At 40.8% G+C, this 21,967-nt stretch overlaps 1 protein-coding gene across 1 annotated transcript; it reads right to left on the bottom strand.

The window, feature by feature from the left end:
• Window positions 1–10,208: 10,208 nt before the first annotated feature.
• LOC139463987 (arsenite methyltransferase-like) lies at window positions 10,209–21,799 on the bottom strand. Its single transcript, XM_071245465.1, has 10 exons — window positions 21,719–21,799; window positions 19,976–20,151; window positions 18,833–18,983; window positions 18,465–18,595; window positions 17,477–17,546; window positions 16,732–16,813; window positions 15,950–16,078; window positions 15,053–15,195; window positions 10,820–10,930; window positions 10,209–10,295 (listed from the first exon to the last, which is right to left on the bottom strand). Exons 2-10 carry the CDS (start codon window positions 20,116–20,118, stop codon window positions 10,209–10,211), a joined length of 1,047 nt encoding a protein of 348 aa, XP_071101566.1. The 5' UTR covers window positions 20,119–20,151; window positions 21,719–21,799.
• Window positions 21,800–21,967: the final 168 nt, after the last annotated feature.

Here is a 21,967-nt window from a genome sequence, read left to right as displayed (position 1 = left end):
TGTTTAACGCCGCACTCAACAATATTCCAGCTATCTGACGGAGGTCTGTTAATTATCGAGTGTGGACCAGACAATCCAGTGATTGACATCACGAGCATCGATCCACGCAATTGGGATACGATGACATTTATCAACCAAGTCAGTGATTCTGACCACCCTATCGACAAGCAAAGTCGCCTTTTTACGGCAAGCATGGGTTGCTGAAGACCTATTCTACCCCGGATCTTCACGGGTCCAACTTGTTAGGTACAATCGTACAATCTACCAGTATTTCAAAGAACGTCATGCCACTCGGAAGTTGTTTGAGCAAGCTTCGGCAAAACTTTCAAAACGTTTAATGGAAGACATTTCCAAATTTGACAGTGACAAAAACGGTGTCCGATGTCATTCCAGATTTTGACTTGTACCTTATGATCTCGTGTTTTTTGCAGGTGAACAATTGACTTATTTTTGCATGTGTTTGTAATGGGTTCCATCGGTGGACAGAATACTCTCACTTTTTCGCGAACATCTGGTATCATCACTTTTTGATAGTGATTAATAGACAGACTGATGATATAGTCGGAATCGTAAAATCGACTCGTACCCTCTTTAAGCCGCGATTTCTGTTGAATGCGTAAATTAATATAGGTGATCACAACTATTGAGGATTGATAATACCAGGTTGAGAGTTGACTGGTTGTGGTATTTCTTATTGCCTCATTCATTATGAAGACAATGCACATTCACACGGCAACATGTCAACCTTGGCCTGAAAACACGATAACATGCAGTTGTCAGTGTAATGTCACTCACGCAGCTTTTCTTTGAAGCTGTCGTTGACGTCGATAGGTCCGACGGAAGTGAGGTATGGCGGGGTGAAGCCTACGTCCTTGGCCGAGGACAACAACCCATCTGGCAGCTGGGAACCAGTCACAGCCCAATCTACCAGAACATGCAACCATTCACTCACACAAACAGAAATATCCTGCACAAGTACTCTCGGAATCGGAGGCTTTCAATGGCTTCTTTATGAATGTCTCCGAAACTGAAATTGGTTATTGCGTCAAAGGTCATTATGACGTAACATTACATCATACATGTTTCGTTATTCAAATCATTAAATACACATGACATGTGTAGTGACGGGTAGAACTTAAAAGCATGAAATACAAATTTGGATTGATTGTCTCCGGGTTATTATAAAATCGATGGTGAATCAACCCCTTCTCTAAATTGACAAAAAGCCACACATACTAGTAAGAAATGAAACTCATTTCTAACATAATCAAACCAAATCTAGAACAAAATTGTCTATACATATCCCTATTTTTAGACTTTGACAAGATACTCTAACGTGTAACATATTAGAAAAATAAACATGTGTTTATAATGTGTGAGTACAGAGTTTATCACCTGCTGCTGTTGCTGTTTTACAATGAATCGTACAAAACTTCGTGTGGCCCAAATGAGTGTTGTGGTCAATCACTTGCGGGGAATATTTGAAATATGGAGCCCTGAACTGATCAGGATTTCTCCTATAGATGTCCCTTAACATGGTTGTCATTATTGTCAGATTTATGTTACAATTATTTGTGTAAGAATTATACACTTATTTCCAAATATCTAATGGTTAATTACACGCCAGCCCATCATGTGTCGCCGTAGTTGATCAATTCCATGTTAACATTGATTGAAATGTTGATACAAGAAAATATATGGGCGTTAAAACAACACAATGATGCCACAGATGTGTTTTGATTTAAACAAAAACAGCAGAATGAAACTGTTCGTGACGACATACTTTGCCTGTGTATTCATTGTAACCACGTCCTGATTCAAGGAGAAAATGGGTCCCACGTAACCTATCGTTACAAGTCGTATTGTTTGTTTGTTTATTGTTTAACGCCGCATTCAGCAATAGTCAAGTTATATGACTTTAAATAATTGAGTCCGGACCAGACAATCCAGTGAATTGACATCCTGAGAGCATCCATGGATACGATGACATGCATCACCCAGGTCAGCGAGCTTGGTCGTTAGTCTCCTCTTACGACAAGCATAGTCACCTCTTTTGGGAAGCTAGCTCTGTCACATAGTTGGGATATTGCTGAGTGCGGAGTTATTCAGACAAAAAAATAAAATATGAGATATTAACACCACGCAGCCTCACCCCATAACTTCAGGTCATCCATCAGCTCGGCGGGGGCAGGGTTTTCAGCGTATATGTCATGAAACAATTGTCTCTAAGAATCTCGATCTCGACTGTCTCGAAATAGTGCTTGTCTCGATGTAAAGCCAGGGTCTAAACTGTATATAGTGCTTGAATAATTCCGGCTTAATGACTGAAAGTTTCAATATTTAAATTGTTTTTGTCCAGTTTATACACCTCTTTGATTCTCTAAAGGAAAAATTTGATAATATTCGTACACCATTTATCTGCCACTTACCTTAATCAATCTGAAGGCTTCAGCGAACGATTTGGACTTGTTTGGTATCAGGCAAAACACACCATATGATCTGTTAATAGATAGATTGATCTGTTAACATGAAAATAGCCGTTGCCATTCAAGTTATTGCTCCAACAATATCTGTCTGCTGGAGTAACTGCCCTTTGTCAAAGGGAAGCTACTCTAACCCTAGTCTATGAGACGTCACGGCCACGCTCAGACGTTGTTGACAGTCGGTCTGTCCTGTCATAACGTTAAGTACAGTCATATGTACACAGAGCGACAAAACGAAACAAGGTAACAATTCAAACATATTTCGGCCAAATCCAACTATATGTATTTTAATTTTTGGAAAAGGTTTCAAGCCGCAGAGGACGACAAGCACAGATATGGCTACTGATCCCGCTTGGCTGGGCCTAGTGCCCTCGCAAAATTGTTTCGAAATTTATATCTCCAAAGTTGCCAAAAGTTATAAAATGCCTAAGCTACATCACAATTAGCCACTGATTTTCAGTATATTAGACTGTTCTTTTGATAATGATAGCAATAATCCCTTTAGTTTATCCAGATTCCCGATGGTTAATTCTGACTCGATCGCCGAATGACAAGGTCGACGCCATGTTTGTTTGTAAACACTGAAAGTAGTCCCTACTTGACCTTTGATATTTGCATCTCTATCCCCATATGACCCCAACGGATATCGTTTTTATCCGTTGGCTTTATCCTGCCGAGAAACCTACCCATTATATGATAAATATGGATACCTGCATAATTGATTGTTTCAGTTATTTCAGCCAACTTTCAGATCGTGCTTTGGTAGATAAATACTTAATCATATAAAACTGTATAGTAGTATATACGTCTGTTTCTCGACCTGTCTTTGTACAACTTACCCCTACCCACATATATTCTCTGTATTCTATATATACTATTCTGTTGCAGGGACTGTCGGTAGCCTAGTGGTTAAGGCGTTCGCTCGTCACGCCGAAGACCCGGGTTCGATTCCCGACATGGGTACAATGTGAGAAGCTCATTTCTGGTGTCCCCCGCCGTGATATTGCTAAAAGCGGCGTAATACCATGCTCACCCACTCCCTCACTGTTGCATTTCAAATACAAAGCCACCAGATATCACAACCATGTGATTGTATCAATAAGCAGTGTACCTTCATGGGAGGAAGACAATTTTACAACATTGACATTCACAACATCGTACACATATATGATATTGAAACCTTGTAAAGGACCTGTTATGTGATTGTAGCACAGGTATAACATTTCGGAGACTGAAGAATGAACAAAATAGTACCAAGCTATACATTGATGCATAATAGGTTTTCCAAACTAAATGAATTATTTTCAACATAATCGACCATGCAAAGGATCAGGAAAGGACCTTTGGGCCAATGATATCTCCGGGCGGACGCTCTACTACTGGACCACCGATGCGGCCCCATGGGGATAAGGGTTATGAGTGTTTTTCACTCAACTGTTACATGTTTTTGACAACTCAAAATGCAGAGGTTTTGGTAAAATAAGTTGAAACGGCAGATTTAGGAAGCATTTTTCTAATACTAGAAAACGAGCAAGTCCTTGCCCGAAGTTGTCGATAATGACAGCACGTGGGGGACATTCATCTTTTATCAAAACTTGCTCATATTAATTTGCCCCCAGATGTCACCGACCTTTTTCACTCATTTTAGTGTTACTTCTGTACTTGACCAGACTTCCGCAAGTTAATATACAATATGCTCTAGCTACAGTCATTCAGCTTTTCAAAGTGGGAGGTAACTTGACATTTCAAGAAAGCCAAATCCTTATAGAAAGTCTACGATATCTTGTAATGTTCATGTTCCCGAAGAGACGAATCGTGGCACTGAATGTACCAACACTAAAAATAGATGTCAAATAAGGTTCAAGAGCAAATTACATTTTGAAATGAAAAGAATTAAACTAAATCGGAAATCTAATTAAATATCTAATTTATCTGTAAATAAAAATGAAACATCTTAGCTGCAGTAGTCCCCATGCAGTGTACACCCTGTGCTTGTACGTGCTGTCGTGATTATGAGCTAGCTATTATTATCATTATTATTGAAAAGTGAAAAGTAAAGACATATTTTCACTCACACAATGACAACAAAATTGGACAATTTTCTCAATGTTCCTAATCGTACATTACTGAAATGTAAATTCATGAATACATATTGGGTTCGATACTATAGAATCTGTGTAAAAAATTGTTTTCTTTCGTTTGCTAAAGATGGACAAATAAACAACTAACGGAATTGGACGAACTACTAATTGTACCCATTGAATCCAACCTGGAACCGAGGCTACCCCATTACCTGTTGTGTATGGTGTAATCCACATCAACAATGAAATCTCATTAAAAAATATTCATGCGTCCCTGTACTATTAATCAACACTTACAAGATTTGGCGACAGGTCCACACCAACTGCACTTCCGGTTGGGCCAACTAATTTGCTGAGGAGGAAAACGAGACTGCCTGATCCGCATCCAATGTCAAGGACACGTTTCCCTTCAATGCCTTCGGGGGTATTGAGTCCGCAACCGTAACACCTACAAGTAATGCTCTTCCAATGAATGTCCATCAATTATTAGGGTCTTGCATTCTTGCCACACAGATATCTAATTCGCACACACCAGATTTCACATGCTTATAGCTAATAAAGATAGAGGTGCTAGGTTGCACATATGTTGATGCCTAATAAAATATTATATACTGCTGATAAAAACCAGAATTAACAGATTGACAACACCTGTATTTCATTGGACATCAAATCATTCGGATGGGACATAAAGGATATAGCAAACACTCACCTTACACGCTTCACACACAGGAGATACAGACCTACTCCAGACACTTGGAATATCAAAGTCTCACTCTACGCACTTCACAGACATGATATACAGACCCACGTCAGACAGTGGTAATATCAAAATCTCATCCCACACATTTCACAGACACGAGACACAGAGCTCCAGACAGTGGGTATATCAAGCTTGCATCCAAAACATTTCACAGACACGAGACACAGAGCTCCAGACAGTGGGTATATCAAGCTTTCATCCCACACATTTCACAGACACGAGACACAGAGCTCCAGACAGTGGGTATATCAAGCTTGCATCCCACACATTTCACAGACACGAGACACAGAGCTACAGACAGTGGGTATATCAAGCTCTCATCCCACACATTTCACAGACACGAGACACAGAGCTACAGACAGTGGGTATATCAAGCTTTCATCCCACACATTTCACAGACACGAGACACAGAGCTCCAGACAGTGGGTATATCAAGCTTTCATCCCATACACATCACATCATGCACCTACCTCTTCATCGTCTCAGGGTGTATCTGAGACACGATATTCTTGATGTCTGACGTCGGGTTCCAGTCGTTGACAGCGCAGATGAAGTCGCACTTTACACAAGCGGAGTCGTATTCTTTCTCACGATGTCGTGAATTTCGGTCATATTGCCGGGGAGAAGTTGTCTCAAGTAGGAATGCTGTAACGCTGTTAATCAGTGAGTATTGCGTAGTTCACAAAGGTACTAACAATATGGACTATTCAGCTGATAGGTGTTTCGTTTCATAATAAATATACAAATGACAGCGACAAAAGACATTTTTTATAATAAATATATAATTAAGAAATGTCTACAAAAAGCAGAGTTAACTGTACAAATCCGGCTTTGTCGTGGACATATGTTAATGAATTACTACCAAATAATGATGATACCAAGTGTTTTTGTCTTGCCCTACCGATGGCAACCGTCACAAACACATACATAGACAATCAATTGTTCACCTTGCATATGTCATCATTTTGGTCACAGATGCTTCAAACTTGGAAATGTCCCCCACCACAAGTCTACCATAAAACCTGAGACATTGAATGTTGGAATCCTGAACAAACAACTACTGAGTCTTCATGCAAACAACATGCTCTACTGTATCTCAAAAGTTGAAATTTAGACACCAAAGTTTGGAGCCGCTGGTTTATTGCTCGAGAAAGTTGACTATTTGAAAGTCGAAGTCATCCCTCTTTTCATCCTGCCCTGTGGATAGGTTTTGTCTCGCTCTGAATATGATGCATAAATCTAAATATGAAACAGACGTGTCGGTTTCACTAGTCTGATTCACTGGAACGATCTCCTGTTCAGGTGGGTAAATCAGTGGAAGAAAATTGGCTATTTGATGGTTTTTGAACGATATCAGATCATCGATATACCAGAAGCTTAAGTCAAATTGCTTGGCCCTTATTTTGATTTTGAAATCCGAGCAGTAATTCCGAGTCTTGTGCATTAAGAAACAGATCAGCCAGAAGAGGATCACACAACCCTGTATGTTTTGTCAACTATTGTCGCACCAGGCTGAACGACTACACAAGACTTCCGTAGTCATAAAAAGCCGTTTACCTGAACAAAGTCTGCTGTTGTGTCGTCCCTCTTTACCTGAACAAAGTCTGCTGTTGTGTCGTCCCTCTTTACCTGAACAAAGTCTGCTGTTGTGTCGTCCCTCTTTACCTGAACAAAGTCTGCTGTTGTGTCGTCCCTCTTTACCTGAACAAAATCTGCGGTTGTGTCGTCCCTCTTTACCTGAACAAAGTCTGCTGTTGTGTCGTCCCTCTTTACCTGAACAAAGTCTGCTGTTGTGTCGCCCCTCTTTACCTGAACAAAGTCTGCAGTTGTGTCGTCCCTCTTTACCTGAACAAAGTCTGCGGTTGTGTCGCCCCTCTTTACCTGAACAAAGTCTGCGGTTGTGTCGTCCCTCTTTACCTGAACAAAGTCTGCGGTTGTGTCGTCCCTCTTTACCTCAACAAAGTCTGCTGTTGTGTCGCCCCTCTTTACCTGAACAAAGTCTGCTGTTGTGTCGCCCCTCTTTACCTGAACAAAGTCTGCTGTTGTGTCGCCCCTCTGTAGCTCATACAGCAAATGCAGATTAAAAAGCTTCCATCTGACACATATGTCTGTTTTATAGAATATTAATCTGTATTTTTAACGCGACATTTAATTACAATTTGGCAACATCTGGCTTTCACCTGGTGTCATTAATCATTGTTCAGTGGTCCTTTCATATATGTTTCACAATTTTTTACTACTACACTCTTATAAAATGTAGGGTGTCATGAAATATAAACATTAATACCAAGCGCCAGGAAAAAGATAAGTGTTGATAAGTTCCTGTACAAGACCATTTCTGTCTGTAAATCGTAACACCTGGTCACGTGTGATGTTTTCATGTTGCCATGAGTCCCGGTTCACGTTGCACCTCCTTGATAGGCGTTGTCGTGTCTGGCGACGTCGAAATGAACGTCAAGCCAATGGCAACCTGAGACCTCATGACAATTTTTGCGGGGGATGGGTTATAGTGTGGGGTGGCATCACTGTGACTGACCAAACTCCACTCCGTATTTGTAAGTTATGTGGGTCAACTTCTTCAAGACGACAATGCGCGTGCTCACCGTGCACGACTCGTCAAGCTCACCCCCAGCAGCATAACGTCCATAGAACGACATGGTCATTGAACACGTCTAGGATTGGATAGGGAGACGTGTGCGTTAACATTCTGGCCCCCGACCATGTTGGCTGGACTTCGCCGGGCGCTGCAAGAGGAGTGGGGCAGACTTCATCAAATCCCCATTTTGAGACTCATACGCAGTATGCCTAGTCGAGTAATCGATGTTTGACACATCGTGGCCGTATTACTCACTACCAAAAACGTCAACTTTGAAATTTCCCATCTTACTCCTATCGTCCTTCAAGATCGTGAGCACTATCGGTTGTAATGTGTTCCCAATTCGTTCAGTATAATCATTTTATGTTATTTCGAAGCATTGCCTCTTTTTTAAAGAGCATATTACCCATACAAGCTTACAGTTTCTTGCCTCTGGCTAACATGAAGAGGAACGCTGAGGCATTTCCACTAATGACGTGATTTCCAGTTTAAAGTCCACGTCCAACGTTTGAAAATCACATGTGTAATGAATAACAGCAGAAAAAAACCAAGCCTCTACTTTTTTTTATCCACCGATTTAATTACCTTGACCTTCAATTTCGGCTGGCCCAGTCGTCTAATGTTCCGCGATTTGCTGTGCAGAGTTGCGTCCCTTGGGCGCACCAGAAACCTATGATTGTGGGTTCGAATCCTGGTTCCCCCCGATTATGTTTCTAGGTTTGTCAGCACCATACCCGTGCTCGTAGGTTTCACCGAAGTGGTAAACGTTCGAGACCTGCATCTCTTCGGGCTTTCCTCCCACATTAAGCTGACACGCCGTGATATAACTGGAATATTGTTAAAAGCGGCGTTAAACCCAACCCACTCACTCAGTCAGCTCTTACATGTGAAACTATCACTAACTGCCTTTGATTGACCATTCCAGAGACCTCTAGCGCATCCGTTACACGCCCTTGACATGATCTTGAGATTAAACTGGACTACACATAGTGAGTGGAATTAAATGCATCATCGTAAACTAGCACATTCTACCGTGACCTCCATTTGATATCACAAAGGGCCCAGTTTAGAAGCAGAAAAGGGAATGTTAGTGAAAGTGACAAACATACTTTTCCAATGACCTCAACAGTGACTTCGATGAAGGTGCTCGCACAATTCAAAGCAGAGAGGTATCATATTGGAGTTTCATGTTGTTCTTTTAGGCTTCAGACGACCAAGATACATGCATTCATGTACATGTGTTAAACAATGGTATAGTTTCGACCTTAGTTTTAGCATTTCCCTGTAAAAAGTATTGGCAAAGATAGCGGCCAGTTCCCAGTCCACTGTAACTGCCTCCATAGTCTGGAATGTGTAATGAACCTTAACGTTGACGTGTACAATACCAACGTGTACAATACCAAATACAGCCTGGTATGGCGACGAAGGGAAAGGAATATTCGATGACGAAACGTTTGGTCAACTTGAGTTGATAAAATCACTATCAAGCCGATTCTTTCAAATTACTATAGTTAATTTATCTCAGCCACGACACATTAAATCCAGTAAAACGAAACAATCGGTGACCATTATCTTCTTTTGAGCGACCACACCCTTTCCATATTCAATAGAAATCTCTGCTAAAAGCAGATGCGTCAAATGTCCTCCATGTGTCTTCCATAAAACCTTTTGAACCTTGTGTGTATGTGTGTGTGTGAGAGAGAGAGAGAGCGAGTGTGTGTGTGTGTGTGTGTGTGTGTGTGTGAGTGTGTGTGTGTGTCAGTGAGTGAGTGAGTGAGTGAGTGAGTGTGTGTGTGTGTGTGTGTGTGTGTGTGTGTGTGTGTGTGTGTGTGTGTGTGTGTGTGTGTGTGTGTGTGGCTGCTTGTACTAGTCCGGATTGATGCCGATTTATAGTGCTAGCACACTGAGATACCATGCCGCATTTTAACACGAATACCCCACACAGACACAGTATACTGACTCCGAGCCAACCAGTCCTTGTTTTAGCGCCTTGATGCGGAGCACCAGACAGGGTAACAACAAGTATCATCTTTTAACGTCTTTTGGTATGACGCGGCCAGGGATCAAACCCCGGACCCTACGCTCAACGGGCGAACGCTCTACCACTAGACCACGGAGGCGGTCGATCTAAATATGAAACAGAGGCAGTCTCACTGGTCTCAAGCACAAATAAACAAATGGAATGGGATGAAAGAACAACAGGAACGCATACAGACACAGTTTAAATTGATGTATTTCTAACCGACGGTCTGACACGAAATCAACACGTTTTCAGCTGTGGTTTGACATCACAGGTATACCCCCACAGTGAAGATGCAGCGAGGACGTTTACCCTGGGATGACAGCTGGTCCAAATACGCAAAGGGATTCTGACACTGAAACATACAGGAAAACTTTACCCTAAAGGTTATTGCACATGGAATAGAAGGTGACCATGAAGCAGCAAGAGATACTCTGTAGTACACCTATGATTGATATGAACAGACAGAACAATGGCAATGAATAGTTTTGACCGTTAGACTTCAAAGTTACATAAGAGTACCAAGATAGTAGGGGTTTGTAAGCTGTCAAAATAGGTTAATAACTTGATTATATATACAATTTGCAAAGACATGCCTAACTTCGCGAAAAAATAAACAAAATATTTTCAAATGATTAATTGACTAATCTTAATAAGGATGAGCTTTTGTACCGCTGTTACTCCGGTTTTCGACCATTCGTGAAGTAGGAATTTAGGCCGATTTAAGAGTTGATTCCACAAATTGTAGGAAGTATGTGGGAAGTAGAACCCTCCAATCACTTGTTCACCCACCCGCTGTATTCTAAAAAGACGCATTTATGAGTGCCTCTAAGATAAATATATGTGAAGAGGGGTGTTAGAAATGTACGGCTGACTTACCCGCCTTGTCTCGGCCGGACCGGAAGTGTCTTGAAGGTCAAAGGAATCCCTGTAGCGAGTATTGGCCAAGATGGCGGCGAGTGCCCCGTCTACTGTTACTGCCTCCCCTGTCTGAAATGTGGAATGAACCTTCATGTTGTCGAGCACAATACATGATACAGTCTGACATGGTAAGAAACTGTCGTTGACGAAAGGACAAATAACACACTGTTTGGGCAACTTGAGTTGATGATATCACGATCTTTATATTACTGTAGTTAATCTGTCCTGCCACGACTGAATGTGGAATGAACATTGAAGTTGTCGTGGACAATGCACCAATACACTTTGGTATGGCGTCACACAGTGAGAACCATTTGCTGAGAGCAACAACAAATAAACACACTTAGGAGTTGAAATGGGCTTCACTCATTATACCCAATCAGTACGAACGTTCTAACCACTAGGCTGCACCACCGTCTCCAGAGCAATTCGGAAATTAGACAATTTCCTGAGGATGTATATGCTACATGTAGAGTCTTCATCACGTATGTTTTTTTTTAAATATATCAACCGAGTCTTAGTTATATGTTCGACCGTTACATTGATATCAAACATCGTGCGGAGGCCACGAGAACAATGGTTAATTTGACATTGCCGACTGCAGTCTCATGTAGATTTGAACATGACGTACGGGCCGCCATGACAGTTTTATTTGTTGAGAGCTGGGATATTAGTGTATTCAGTGTGTTGGGTAGAATGCTTTCTGAAATAATTTGGACATTTGTTTGTACTGACTAGGATAGATGTGACAGCATTTATTCATTGTTCTTGTTACCTGCGTACTTTCATTTGGTTGAACATCGTTGTCATTTAACACTGTAAGCGCAGAGATTCGTTGGTCTTTTGACCTTGAGAGACTGCCTTTTTACACAAGACAAACGTAAAGGAAAACTTACGGGTGACCGTTGCATTTCTACTCTCAAAAATGAAAACAAATATCATCTAAAGCTTACTGTGTAAACAATATGCGTGAAATGCTGACCTTACTTATTAGTAATTTATATGTGAAATTTGGGGACAGGGCACATAGGCAAGGGGCTGGCATTCTCCATGGGCACCAATTGTGCTCCATTTCTTGCTGATATGTTTCTTTCTGCACGAATCGGATTGCTGTTTGGATTGGCAAAATAAAAAAAGGGAATTTGGCCTATAAGTTTAACTTAAGCTCCAGGTATATTGATGATCTGTAATAGTTCAATAATGGTTAAATAGCACTAGAAATAAAAGTGCTAGTGGAATCGCCTCGTTAAGTTCATATTTATATCAATATATATAGATTCAGAGTGAACAAAAAACTATCATCAAGAAGGTTTCACAAGAGGGTCGGCTCAATAGTCAACTTACTCTTCTACAAAAATATCGTAAAGAGTCATACGACTCTTGCTCAAAAGTTGTTTGATCAGGGTTACAGTATTCAAGGCCTTAGTAAAGCTTCGAAAGGTTTTAAGGTAGACTTGTGGAGGACTTTTCCAAATTGAGGCAACAGTGACCAAAATTTCTCGAGAAATTGACGTGTTATATACCGACTGAATCTGTAAAGTCAACTTCAAATTCGATACCATCAATTTGTAACCATCTGGTAGCCTTTAATAGCAATTTGGCAACACTGTTACACTGTAGCACTTCCCTTTAACCTTTAGTATCGTAAGACGTTGTCCCAACACCACAAAATGCTTGTTTGTTTGTAAACACAAGTTCCCGAGCTCCGGTGCAGTAAGTGCCATTTCCTAAATTTACATACAGTTGATATCATAGGCTTATGTCGTAGATAACTTCTAGTTGAAATGTATACAGGGTTATATGAGTTCGATCTATTTGTGAGATAGGACATGGCATATTTACAACTGATAACAGGTAGGGTTTATGATCCATTAGCTTTTGGCCTGACATCAATCACCAAAGCATTCCATATATATAAGTATTCACACTGTGTAGCTTTTCTATGATAATTTGAGAATATATGATTTAACGTGCATGTGCAACACAATGTATATGCCAATCCATTCTATTAGAAGTGTAATGAAAATGTAATGAACTGCGTATTCTGCAATCCAGATGTTTACCATTACCATTTAAGTAAATGACCAATAATGAAATAATTTTGATATTTATGCTGTGTGAAAATAAGTGGAATGATTCAAATGCGAGAATACAGAAGATCAAAGACCAACGAGTTTAATCATGTCAACCTCGTCCTGGAACATTGATCCTGTTGGAGGTTTTCAATCAACATTAATAAAGAAAATTCTTTTTTCGATGACAAGATAGTATGATGCACCTCGTTTATGTTTTTGCGTTTGTTTAGATGCATGATTATGAGTGCAGGTAGCACAAGAAGAATTTCAAATGTTAGAGGTTATTATTGTGTTACGAGTACCAGCTTCGTACATTTAACTGTTTGTGTATTATGTTCTGGAGGTCTAAGTTCCAGATTCATGGAATCTTCTGCAATTGACACAGTTAGGATTTTTCAAATATTAGAGGTTTTCCTAATGTTTGTGCAAATGGCTAGATCGCACACGCGCGCGCGCGCACGCACGCACGCACGCACGCACGCACACACACACACTAACTCGCACGCACTCTCGTACGCACGCACGCGTATTATACATTTCTCTATTTCACCGATCAAACTGAGATTGAAGAAATAAACCAAATGCCCTTCTTGTGTTGTGACCAAAGAATATATGCAAAATCCTAAATTTACTGATAAAACATCACATAACACGACATTTGATTTATAGTAATAATTTAGTCATTAACCTGTACCTAACCAAGAAGTGAAGCCAACATAAGACTTTAGTTCTCCCAACGACAACATTTGTTAAACAAAGGACTGCATTTGTTTGAAATACCAGTGTTTATATGATAGAAGCATTACCAGGTACCACCCGACGGGTCTCTCATGTGATTAGTGCCTTCATCAGTCTATACTGGAATACTACTCGTAGATAATTACGATGAAGTGTTGGAATGAAAACTGTCAGAACAATTGTCAGAGCCATAATACATACCATCTGTCCCCAGACTAATTCAAACACAACCACGACCAGTTCATTAACAATAACAATATTCGTATAACTATCTACAAGTGAAGTTAAAATGGTGGAGCTACATTACAAGTGTCTACTTTGCAAACAGCTGTTGTTTTCAATGCCAAAACCTAATATCAGTGTATGTGTAGGCGTCCAATAATGTTTTCAATACCACAGAGATATTATTTTTAAACTAGCGTTTTAAATTGAATGTAGAATTTATCCATCCCTGGTCTGTTGAGTGTCACTAAGAGCATTTGGCAGTGAATATAGTTAGCGTATTTGTTGTGGAACCCGTGCTCAGCAATATTCTTAACGATGGTCGTCTACAGGTAATAGAGCCTTGGTCAGATCAGTCAGTCATTGATGTCTCCGTAGGGATACGAGGAAACGAAATGAACCATGTAACCCAAGCAGTATAGAGTGATGGGTGGGGGGTATTCAAACTTGGTATGCCCAGTGATGACCTACAAACAACAGAAACTGTATCCTAACAATGACCAGCTGGTTGGTGATGAAACCATACTACACAAGACAGATTACCTTATTAGTTACGCCTTTTAAAGATTTAAATATTTGATAATCCAAACACCAAACGTCCATACGGCAAATGTACTGGTAGATCGTCAATCACCTCTACACCACGTGGGGACACCTTGCTGGTACAGATACTCAAGAAACTATGATCTTCACAATATACGACGTAACTTATTAGTACGTGCTATCGCACCTGGCGGGTGTGAATCTTTGTTCATAATATCAATCACTGGATTGTCTGCCGGCACATAGCTAGAATGTTGCTGAGTGTGGCGTTAATATTGTCCATTGTACGATTCCGACTATTTCATAAGCATTTTGATTTTCCCTCTCCGAATAGAAATTCCGACTCGTCTGCGCAAGGGTTGGAGCACAGTTGATGCATATAGGGTGCCAACTTCTTGCCTAAATGTCCCATACCTAAGTTCGGATACATCTATGAGGGCGTCCAGTATATCCTATGAAGCTTTTTCAGTGAACTTCAGATGACATTTGTTTTACATTCACCCTACTTGTCCTAAGCCTCTAAGGATAGAGATGTAAACATGTTTTCGCGCCCGATCAAACGTGTACACGGATTTGGTCAAACATTACGAATGGTTTCTATCACTCGTCTCACCTTAAAGGTCAGATTGACGTCCCATTTGAACTCCGACTCATGATTTTTGATGTTGCCTTTGTACGTCACAGAAGCTGGTCCTCTGTCACTTCCGCTTCCTAAACGGAACATCCGGTTGCCCGCGCAAAGGTACCTTCTTCCGGCTGACGATGTTGATGTTGAAACATAATTACAGAAATCATACGATGGCAATATGCACAAAATCAAAAGGTTGTACATGAAGATTGTACATGAGTTTATTCACAGTCACTGTTTTCGCCTCATAGATCTGGTAAAACAAGTTGGGTGGTCACTAAATCACTATTGTGTATTGATATGTCTAGGATGAAAGATTATTAACTAGTTTGGGCAATTTTTACCCCAAAGAAGTCGATTCATATTGACAGTATGTTACACTCCTTCCTTTAATGCAATTTGTAGGTCACTTGGTTCTTAAGTAAAGGGTAGACCAAGAGGTTGTATGACAATTTCAACGAGTAAATATCGGATCTGAGTGGACTAACGTATTCAAACCATCACAAACATTAAATTTCGTTCAAAGAGACCCACGCCCCTAACATGTGTAAACAACATTTCAGTTTCACAACGGTATTTAAAATGATAGTTTCCGTAATAAACTGTGATAACACCACGTGAAGTCCCGGGGGAATTATTTAGTTCATCTAGGACCAACCAAAGCCAATTTAGCAATCATCTAAATATACTACTAGTCTACTACTACTACTACTACTACTACTACTACTACTACTACTACTTACAAAAATAATAATTTACAAATTATATGAGAGGTCACAGGCTCAAGTACAGCATTTACCCCCCTGGACACAAGACAGATCAGTCCGAGTTTTACAATTAACCAACTAAAGGCAATGACGCCAGTGTGACGTAAGTACTCACGAAGCAATGTTTTGAAACTGTCGCTGACGTCAATAGGTCCGACGGAAGTGAGGTATGGCGGGGAGAAGCCTACGTCCTTGGCCGAGGACAACAACTCATCTGGCAGCTGGGAACCAGTCACAGCCCAATCTACCAGAACATGCAACCATTCACTCACACAAACAGAAATATCCTGCACAAGTACTCTGGGAATCGGAAGCTTTCCATCTTCAGCGTATTGAAGCTATGAATGGCTTCGTTTCGAATGTCTATGCACTTTAACAAAACCACAAGAATGGAACTTTTCAAAAGACATGCTTTTCCTATGATTCAGTGTATGAATAATGTTTTTCAAAAATCCATGTCAACTCCTCATTTTGATATAATTTTTGGTTCTGAACGAGTACCGGGATCTTATTCTGATATGGTCTTATTTTTATCACAGCTTTCTCGGACATCCTAAATGGACCAATCAAAAAGTCCATTATGAGAAAAATGACTTTTACACTTGTGTCATCGCGTGTTCCAATACTATTGATAAGTAAAATATTGGGATTCTGGGTTTGAAGAGGCCCAAAGCAACATATGCTTGTTTATCGCGGCGACTTAACGACTCAGTCGGTCAGGCTCGGTAACTTGGTGACCTCAAAGCGTAGGAGGTTGCTAATAATATCAATCACGTGTTTGTCTGGTCCATATTCGATTATTTACGTGTCATTGCTGTATGACTGGAATATTTCCCAGGCGTTAAACAACAAAGAAACAAAATAAAACTATTAGACATTAAGAACACGCAGCCTCACCCCAAAACTTCAGATCGTCCCTGAGCTCGGCGGGGGCTGGTGTTTCAGCGTATATGTCATTCAAGTAGAGCTCACCACCATCCTGAATCGGGAAGAAAAGAAACAATAATCTCGAACCCTATTATCTCGAATATAGTCCAGACACAGAAAGATTTGTCCTCAAATATTGATATTACGTCACTAACGTTAGTAAATAACGTCTTGCTGTTCCTGTATTCTTAACATCAACTATTGCAATATATTTCCGGACGAAAACTTGACGAACACACACTTGGAGTGTTAATTATAATAATGCTTACGGGTTATGTGCTAAGAGTTCTGGTGAACATTATTGTTTGGGTACATGAAGCAAACATATAGGCAGACTTAAGCTGATATCCACCGATCCTTGAGTTCCACCTTTCCACCTACTCCAAACATTAGGTTCATTATGTTTATCACACCGATCAGTTCATTCATAACCAGACAGTTTGCGTTTGGTTTGTCATTGTGCCATGGTAGAACGGAGATAAAGAGGGTGTTTTCAGTTTTAGAGGATCCAACTTCGATTTGATACCTATAAACGTCGAAACCTAACGCTAACGTGGTCAGAATTGAATGACATTTACAGATATATGTGCGAAACCTCTAAATTGAAAACGCACCATTGATACCTCCTGAATGTAAACATGCACCTCTTGGTTCTTTAAATCAGTAAAACTAATACTTGTGTATAGAATTTCGGACATTCTATACTTATACTTACCTTCATTAATCTGTACGCTTCAGCAAACGATTTTGACTTGTCTGGTATCAAGCAAAACACACCATTTGATCTGTTCAAACGTACATTGTCAATATACAGATAAATCTCTTAAAATGAAGATAGATGTTATTGCCCTCAATATGCACAATTCATTGTTCACTTATTTAATCAAATTTGAATCATTAATCATTTAAAACTGCATTGTGAATGTAAAAAGGACAAAGTAAGCATGATCTGTCTTTTTCCACTTCCCTTTTACCCAGGTACGATTATGTTGCATTTGAACAACAAAAAGCAACAGAAACCGCAAGTGTCGAGAAACAGTAGGCCTTCAGAACGAGAAGCATATATTGATGGCTGGATGCACCATAGGCTTTACAAACCAACAGAAGCAGAAACATTTAGGGCTATGTTTGTCCCACTATATCTGCATAATCGATTACATACATGCGACAAAACACTTTCCATAGTCCTTAGAAATATCTGTTAAAGCCGAGTCCTTTGTCCGATTCCGTCTATATCATGAGCCTGTATCTATTTATCATTATCATATAGTGATGACACCTGGTGTTCTTAAAAATCACAAGCACATGCAAAGACAAGCCAATTGTTCACCTAAAAAAACCCGGAACATATGATAAAGGTCAAATTGGAAATGTCCACGTGTCTACCATAAAACTTTTAAAAGATTGAATTTTGTAACCCTGATTTCAAAGAAAAGGGCAAAGGTTTCAGAAATTGTGACTCAGGGGCCAGTTTAAGACGTTTTTGGGGCGAATAGTGTTCTAACACTTGACCGCGAGTAATTCCATAGTCAGGAGATAGACGTGAAGAAAGTGAAACTTGTGATGAAAATTCACCTTGGATTTGTTCGTTGCAAAGCCTTCCCTAGATGTTCGGAGCGTGAGCATGCTTCATAGTTATCTAGAGGGGATAGTCCTTTTCAGTATTTATAAAATAAAGAAGTTATAAACTTTGTTCCACTCACACAATGACATCAAAACTTTGATCTTTAAGCTGGGACATGTTCTCGGCGTTTCCGACAAAGAACTCCGTGTTTTTCTTGTCGTATCCCCATCTGCTGCGGTGATAGTCCTCCCTGTTCACACACTCGGCAATCTGACAACAGAAAATGGCAATATTCCTACAATTTCAATTATTGTGATGATTATGATTACGATTATGTGGATCGGATATGTGTCAGTTCATTTTACAATGAGATAAAAAAAATATGGAGATAATGGAATACTTGCATCTACAAAATGTTGCAAACGGTAGGAGTACCTTAATTATGATGAAATCATAATATATTTACTGAATCTATTTTCTTGTATACACTTTCCACGTGACACTTACAAGATTTGGCGACAGGTCCACACCAACTACACTTCCGGTTGGGCCAACTAATTTGCTGAGGAGGAAAACGAGACTGCCTGATCCGCATCCAATGTCAAGGACACGTTTCCCTTCAATGCCTTCGGGGGTATTGAGTCCGCAACCGTAATACCTAGAAAGAAAGAAAGAAATTCGAGTCCAATTACAAGGATCCCATATTCGTGTGTTACCAGTTGGCAGGACAGTTACCCATTTTGGCATGATTTCCTAATCATTTTACCATCAACTTATGGCTACGAACCCTCATCTCACACACACACACACACACACACACACACACACACACACACACACACACACACACACACACACACACACACACACACACACACACACACACACACACACACACACACACACACACACACACACACACACACACACACATTGGACCTCAGATCAGATGATAAAGTGTTGGATGCTGTGTAGCCTGTTGTCCTAACTGTTACAGCAACACCTGGATACTTAAAGGGAGTTTGATATCTTTCATCCATCAAAACAAGGCGTTACGCTCTGCTTTCTCGTCCACAGAAAAACGATACAGAAGTACCCAAAACAGTTGGGAATATCAAGCTCCAATATCTGCTTCCTACACACCTGACATGACACACAGACCTACTCCAGACAGGGAATATCAAGCACTCATCCTACACACCTGACATGACACACAGACCTACTCCAGACAGGGAATATCAAGCTCTCATCCTACACGCCTGACATGACACACAGACCTACTCCAGACAGGGAATATCAAGCCCTCATCCTACACGCTTTATAGACATAAGACAGAGAGAGGGAACATCAAGCTCTCATCATGCACGCTTTATAGACTAAAGACAGAGACATGGAATATCAAGCTCTCATCCTACACGCTTTATAGACATAAGACAGAGACAGGGAACATCAAGCTCTCATCATGTACGCTTTATAGACATAAGACAGAGACAGGGAATATCAAGCTCTCATCCTACACGCTTTATAGACATAAGACAGAGACAGGGAATATCAAGCTCTCATCATGCACGCTTCATGGACGTGAGATACAGACCTACTCCAGGGCATATCAAAATCTCATCCCACACACATCATATCTCATGCACCTACCTCTTCATCGTCTCAGGGTGTATCTGAGACACGATGTTTTTGATGTTGGGCGTCAGGTTCCAGTCGTTGACAGCGCAGATGAAGTCGCACTTTACAGAAGTGGAGTCGTAGCAGTCTCTCAAAAAGTCGTGAATTTCACTCATCTTTGCTGGGTTGACTTTTCTCAAATCGTAATGCTGTAAACTTGAAAAATTGGGATGTATTTTACGACACTTCGTTTAACAATCACACAATATTTAACCAAAAATCCTCACACACGTCTGTTTTACTAAACTATCTCACATACAGATGTTACATAAACAACCTCTTATCCAGGTGGTGTTAAATAACTGTTAAATAACGTCAACCTATCCTCTAACCAAGACGCTTGAGTCGGTTTTAGCTTTCTCCGAAGGTTATACTGACGATCGTGCAGAGCACTTAACCGGAACCTGATGTGGCGTCTCTCTTTACCTGAACAGTCTGGTTGTTTCGTCCCTCTTTACCTGAACAGTCTGCTGTTGTTTCGTCCCTCTTTACCTGAACAGTCTGCTGTTGTTTCGTCCCTCTTTACCTGAACAGTCTGCTGTTGTGTCATCCCTCTTTACCTGAACAGTCTGCTGTTGTGTCGTCCCTCTTTACCTGAACAGTCTGCTGTTGTGTCGTCCCTCTTTACCTGAACAGTCTGCTGTTGTGTCGTCCCTCTTTACCTGAACAGTCTGCTGTTGTGTCGTCCCTCTTTACCTGAACAGTCTGCTGTTGTTTCGTCCCTCTTTACCTGAACAGTCTGCTGTTGTGTCGTCCCTTTTTACCTGAACAGTCTGCTGTTGTGTCGTCCCTCTTTACCTGAACAGTCTGCTGTTGTGTCGTCCCTCTTTACCTGAACAGTCTGCTGTTGTTTCGTCCCTCTTTACCTGAACAGTCTGCTGTTGTGTCATCCCTCTTTACTGGAACAATCTGCTGTTGTGTCGTCCCTCTTTACCTGAACAGTCTGCTGTTGTGTCGTCCCTCTTTACCTGAACAGTCTGCTGTTGTGTCGCCCCTCTTTACCTGAACAGTCTGCTGTTGTGTCGTCCCTCTTTACCTGAACAGTCTGCTGATGTGTCATCCCTCTTTACTGGAACAATCTGCTGTTGTTTCGTCCCTCTTTACCTGAACAGTCTGCTGTTGTTTCGTCCCTTTTTACCTGAACAGTCTGCTGTTGTGTCGTCCCTCTTTACTGGAACAATCTGCTGTTGTGTCGTCCCTCTTTACCTGAACAGTCTGCTGTTGTTTCGTCCCTCTTTACCTGAACAGTCTGCTGTTGTGTCGTCCCTCTTTACCTGAACAGTCTGCTGATGTGTCATCCCTCTTTACTGGAACAATCTGCTGTTGTTTCGTCCCTCTTTACCTGAACAGTCTGCTGTTGTTTCGTCCCTTTTTACCTGAACAGTCTGCTGTTGTGTCGTCCCTCTTTACCTGAACAATCTGCTGTTGTGTCGTCCCTCTTTACCTGAACAGTCTGCTGTTGTTTCGTCCCTCTTTACCTGAACAGTCTGCTGTTGTGTCGTCCCTCTTTACCTGAACAGTCTGCTGAAGTGTCATCCCTCTTTACCTGAACAGTCTGCTGTTGTTTCGTCCCTCTTTACCTGAACAGTCTGCTGTTGTGTCGTCCCTCTTTACCTGAACAGTCTGCTGTTGTTTCGTCCCTCTTTACCTGAACAGTCTGCTGTTGTCTCGTCCCTCTTTACCTGAACGGTCTGCTGTTGTTTCGTCCCTCTTTACCTGAACGGTCTGCTGTTTGTTTCGTCCCTCTTTACGTCATCCAGCAAATGCAGTGAGACTTATACACATGCGTCAGCCGTGTACACGATCAGTTTCAATCTGACAAATGCATTTGTTTTAATGAATATAATTATTTTTTCGTTGTATTCATTGTAATTCCTGCATTATGATTAGCTGACCGATGTGCAAACGTTTGTAAAAATCCGCTAAGCGGATTAAATAACCTTAAATCAATCTGCATGTATTAAG

This window comes from Haliotis cracherodii, unplaced genomic scaffold (assembly GCF_022045235.1).
Source record: "Haliotis cracherodii isolate W230 unplaced genomic scaffold, xgHalCrac1.p SCAF_16, whole genome shotgun sequence".
Taxonomy (NCBI): Eukaryota; Metazoa; Mollusca; class Gastropoda; order Lepetellida; family Haliotidae; genus Haliotis; species Haliotis cracherodii.
This window is presented reverse-complemented; position numbering and strand designations above follow the sequence as displayed.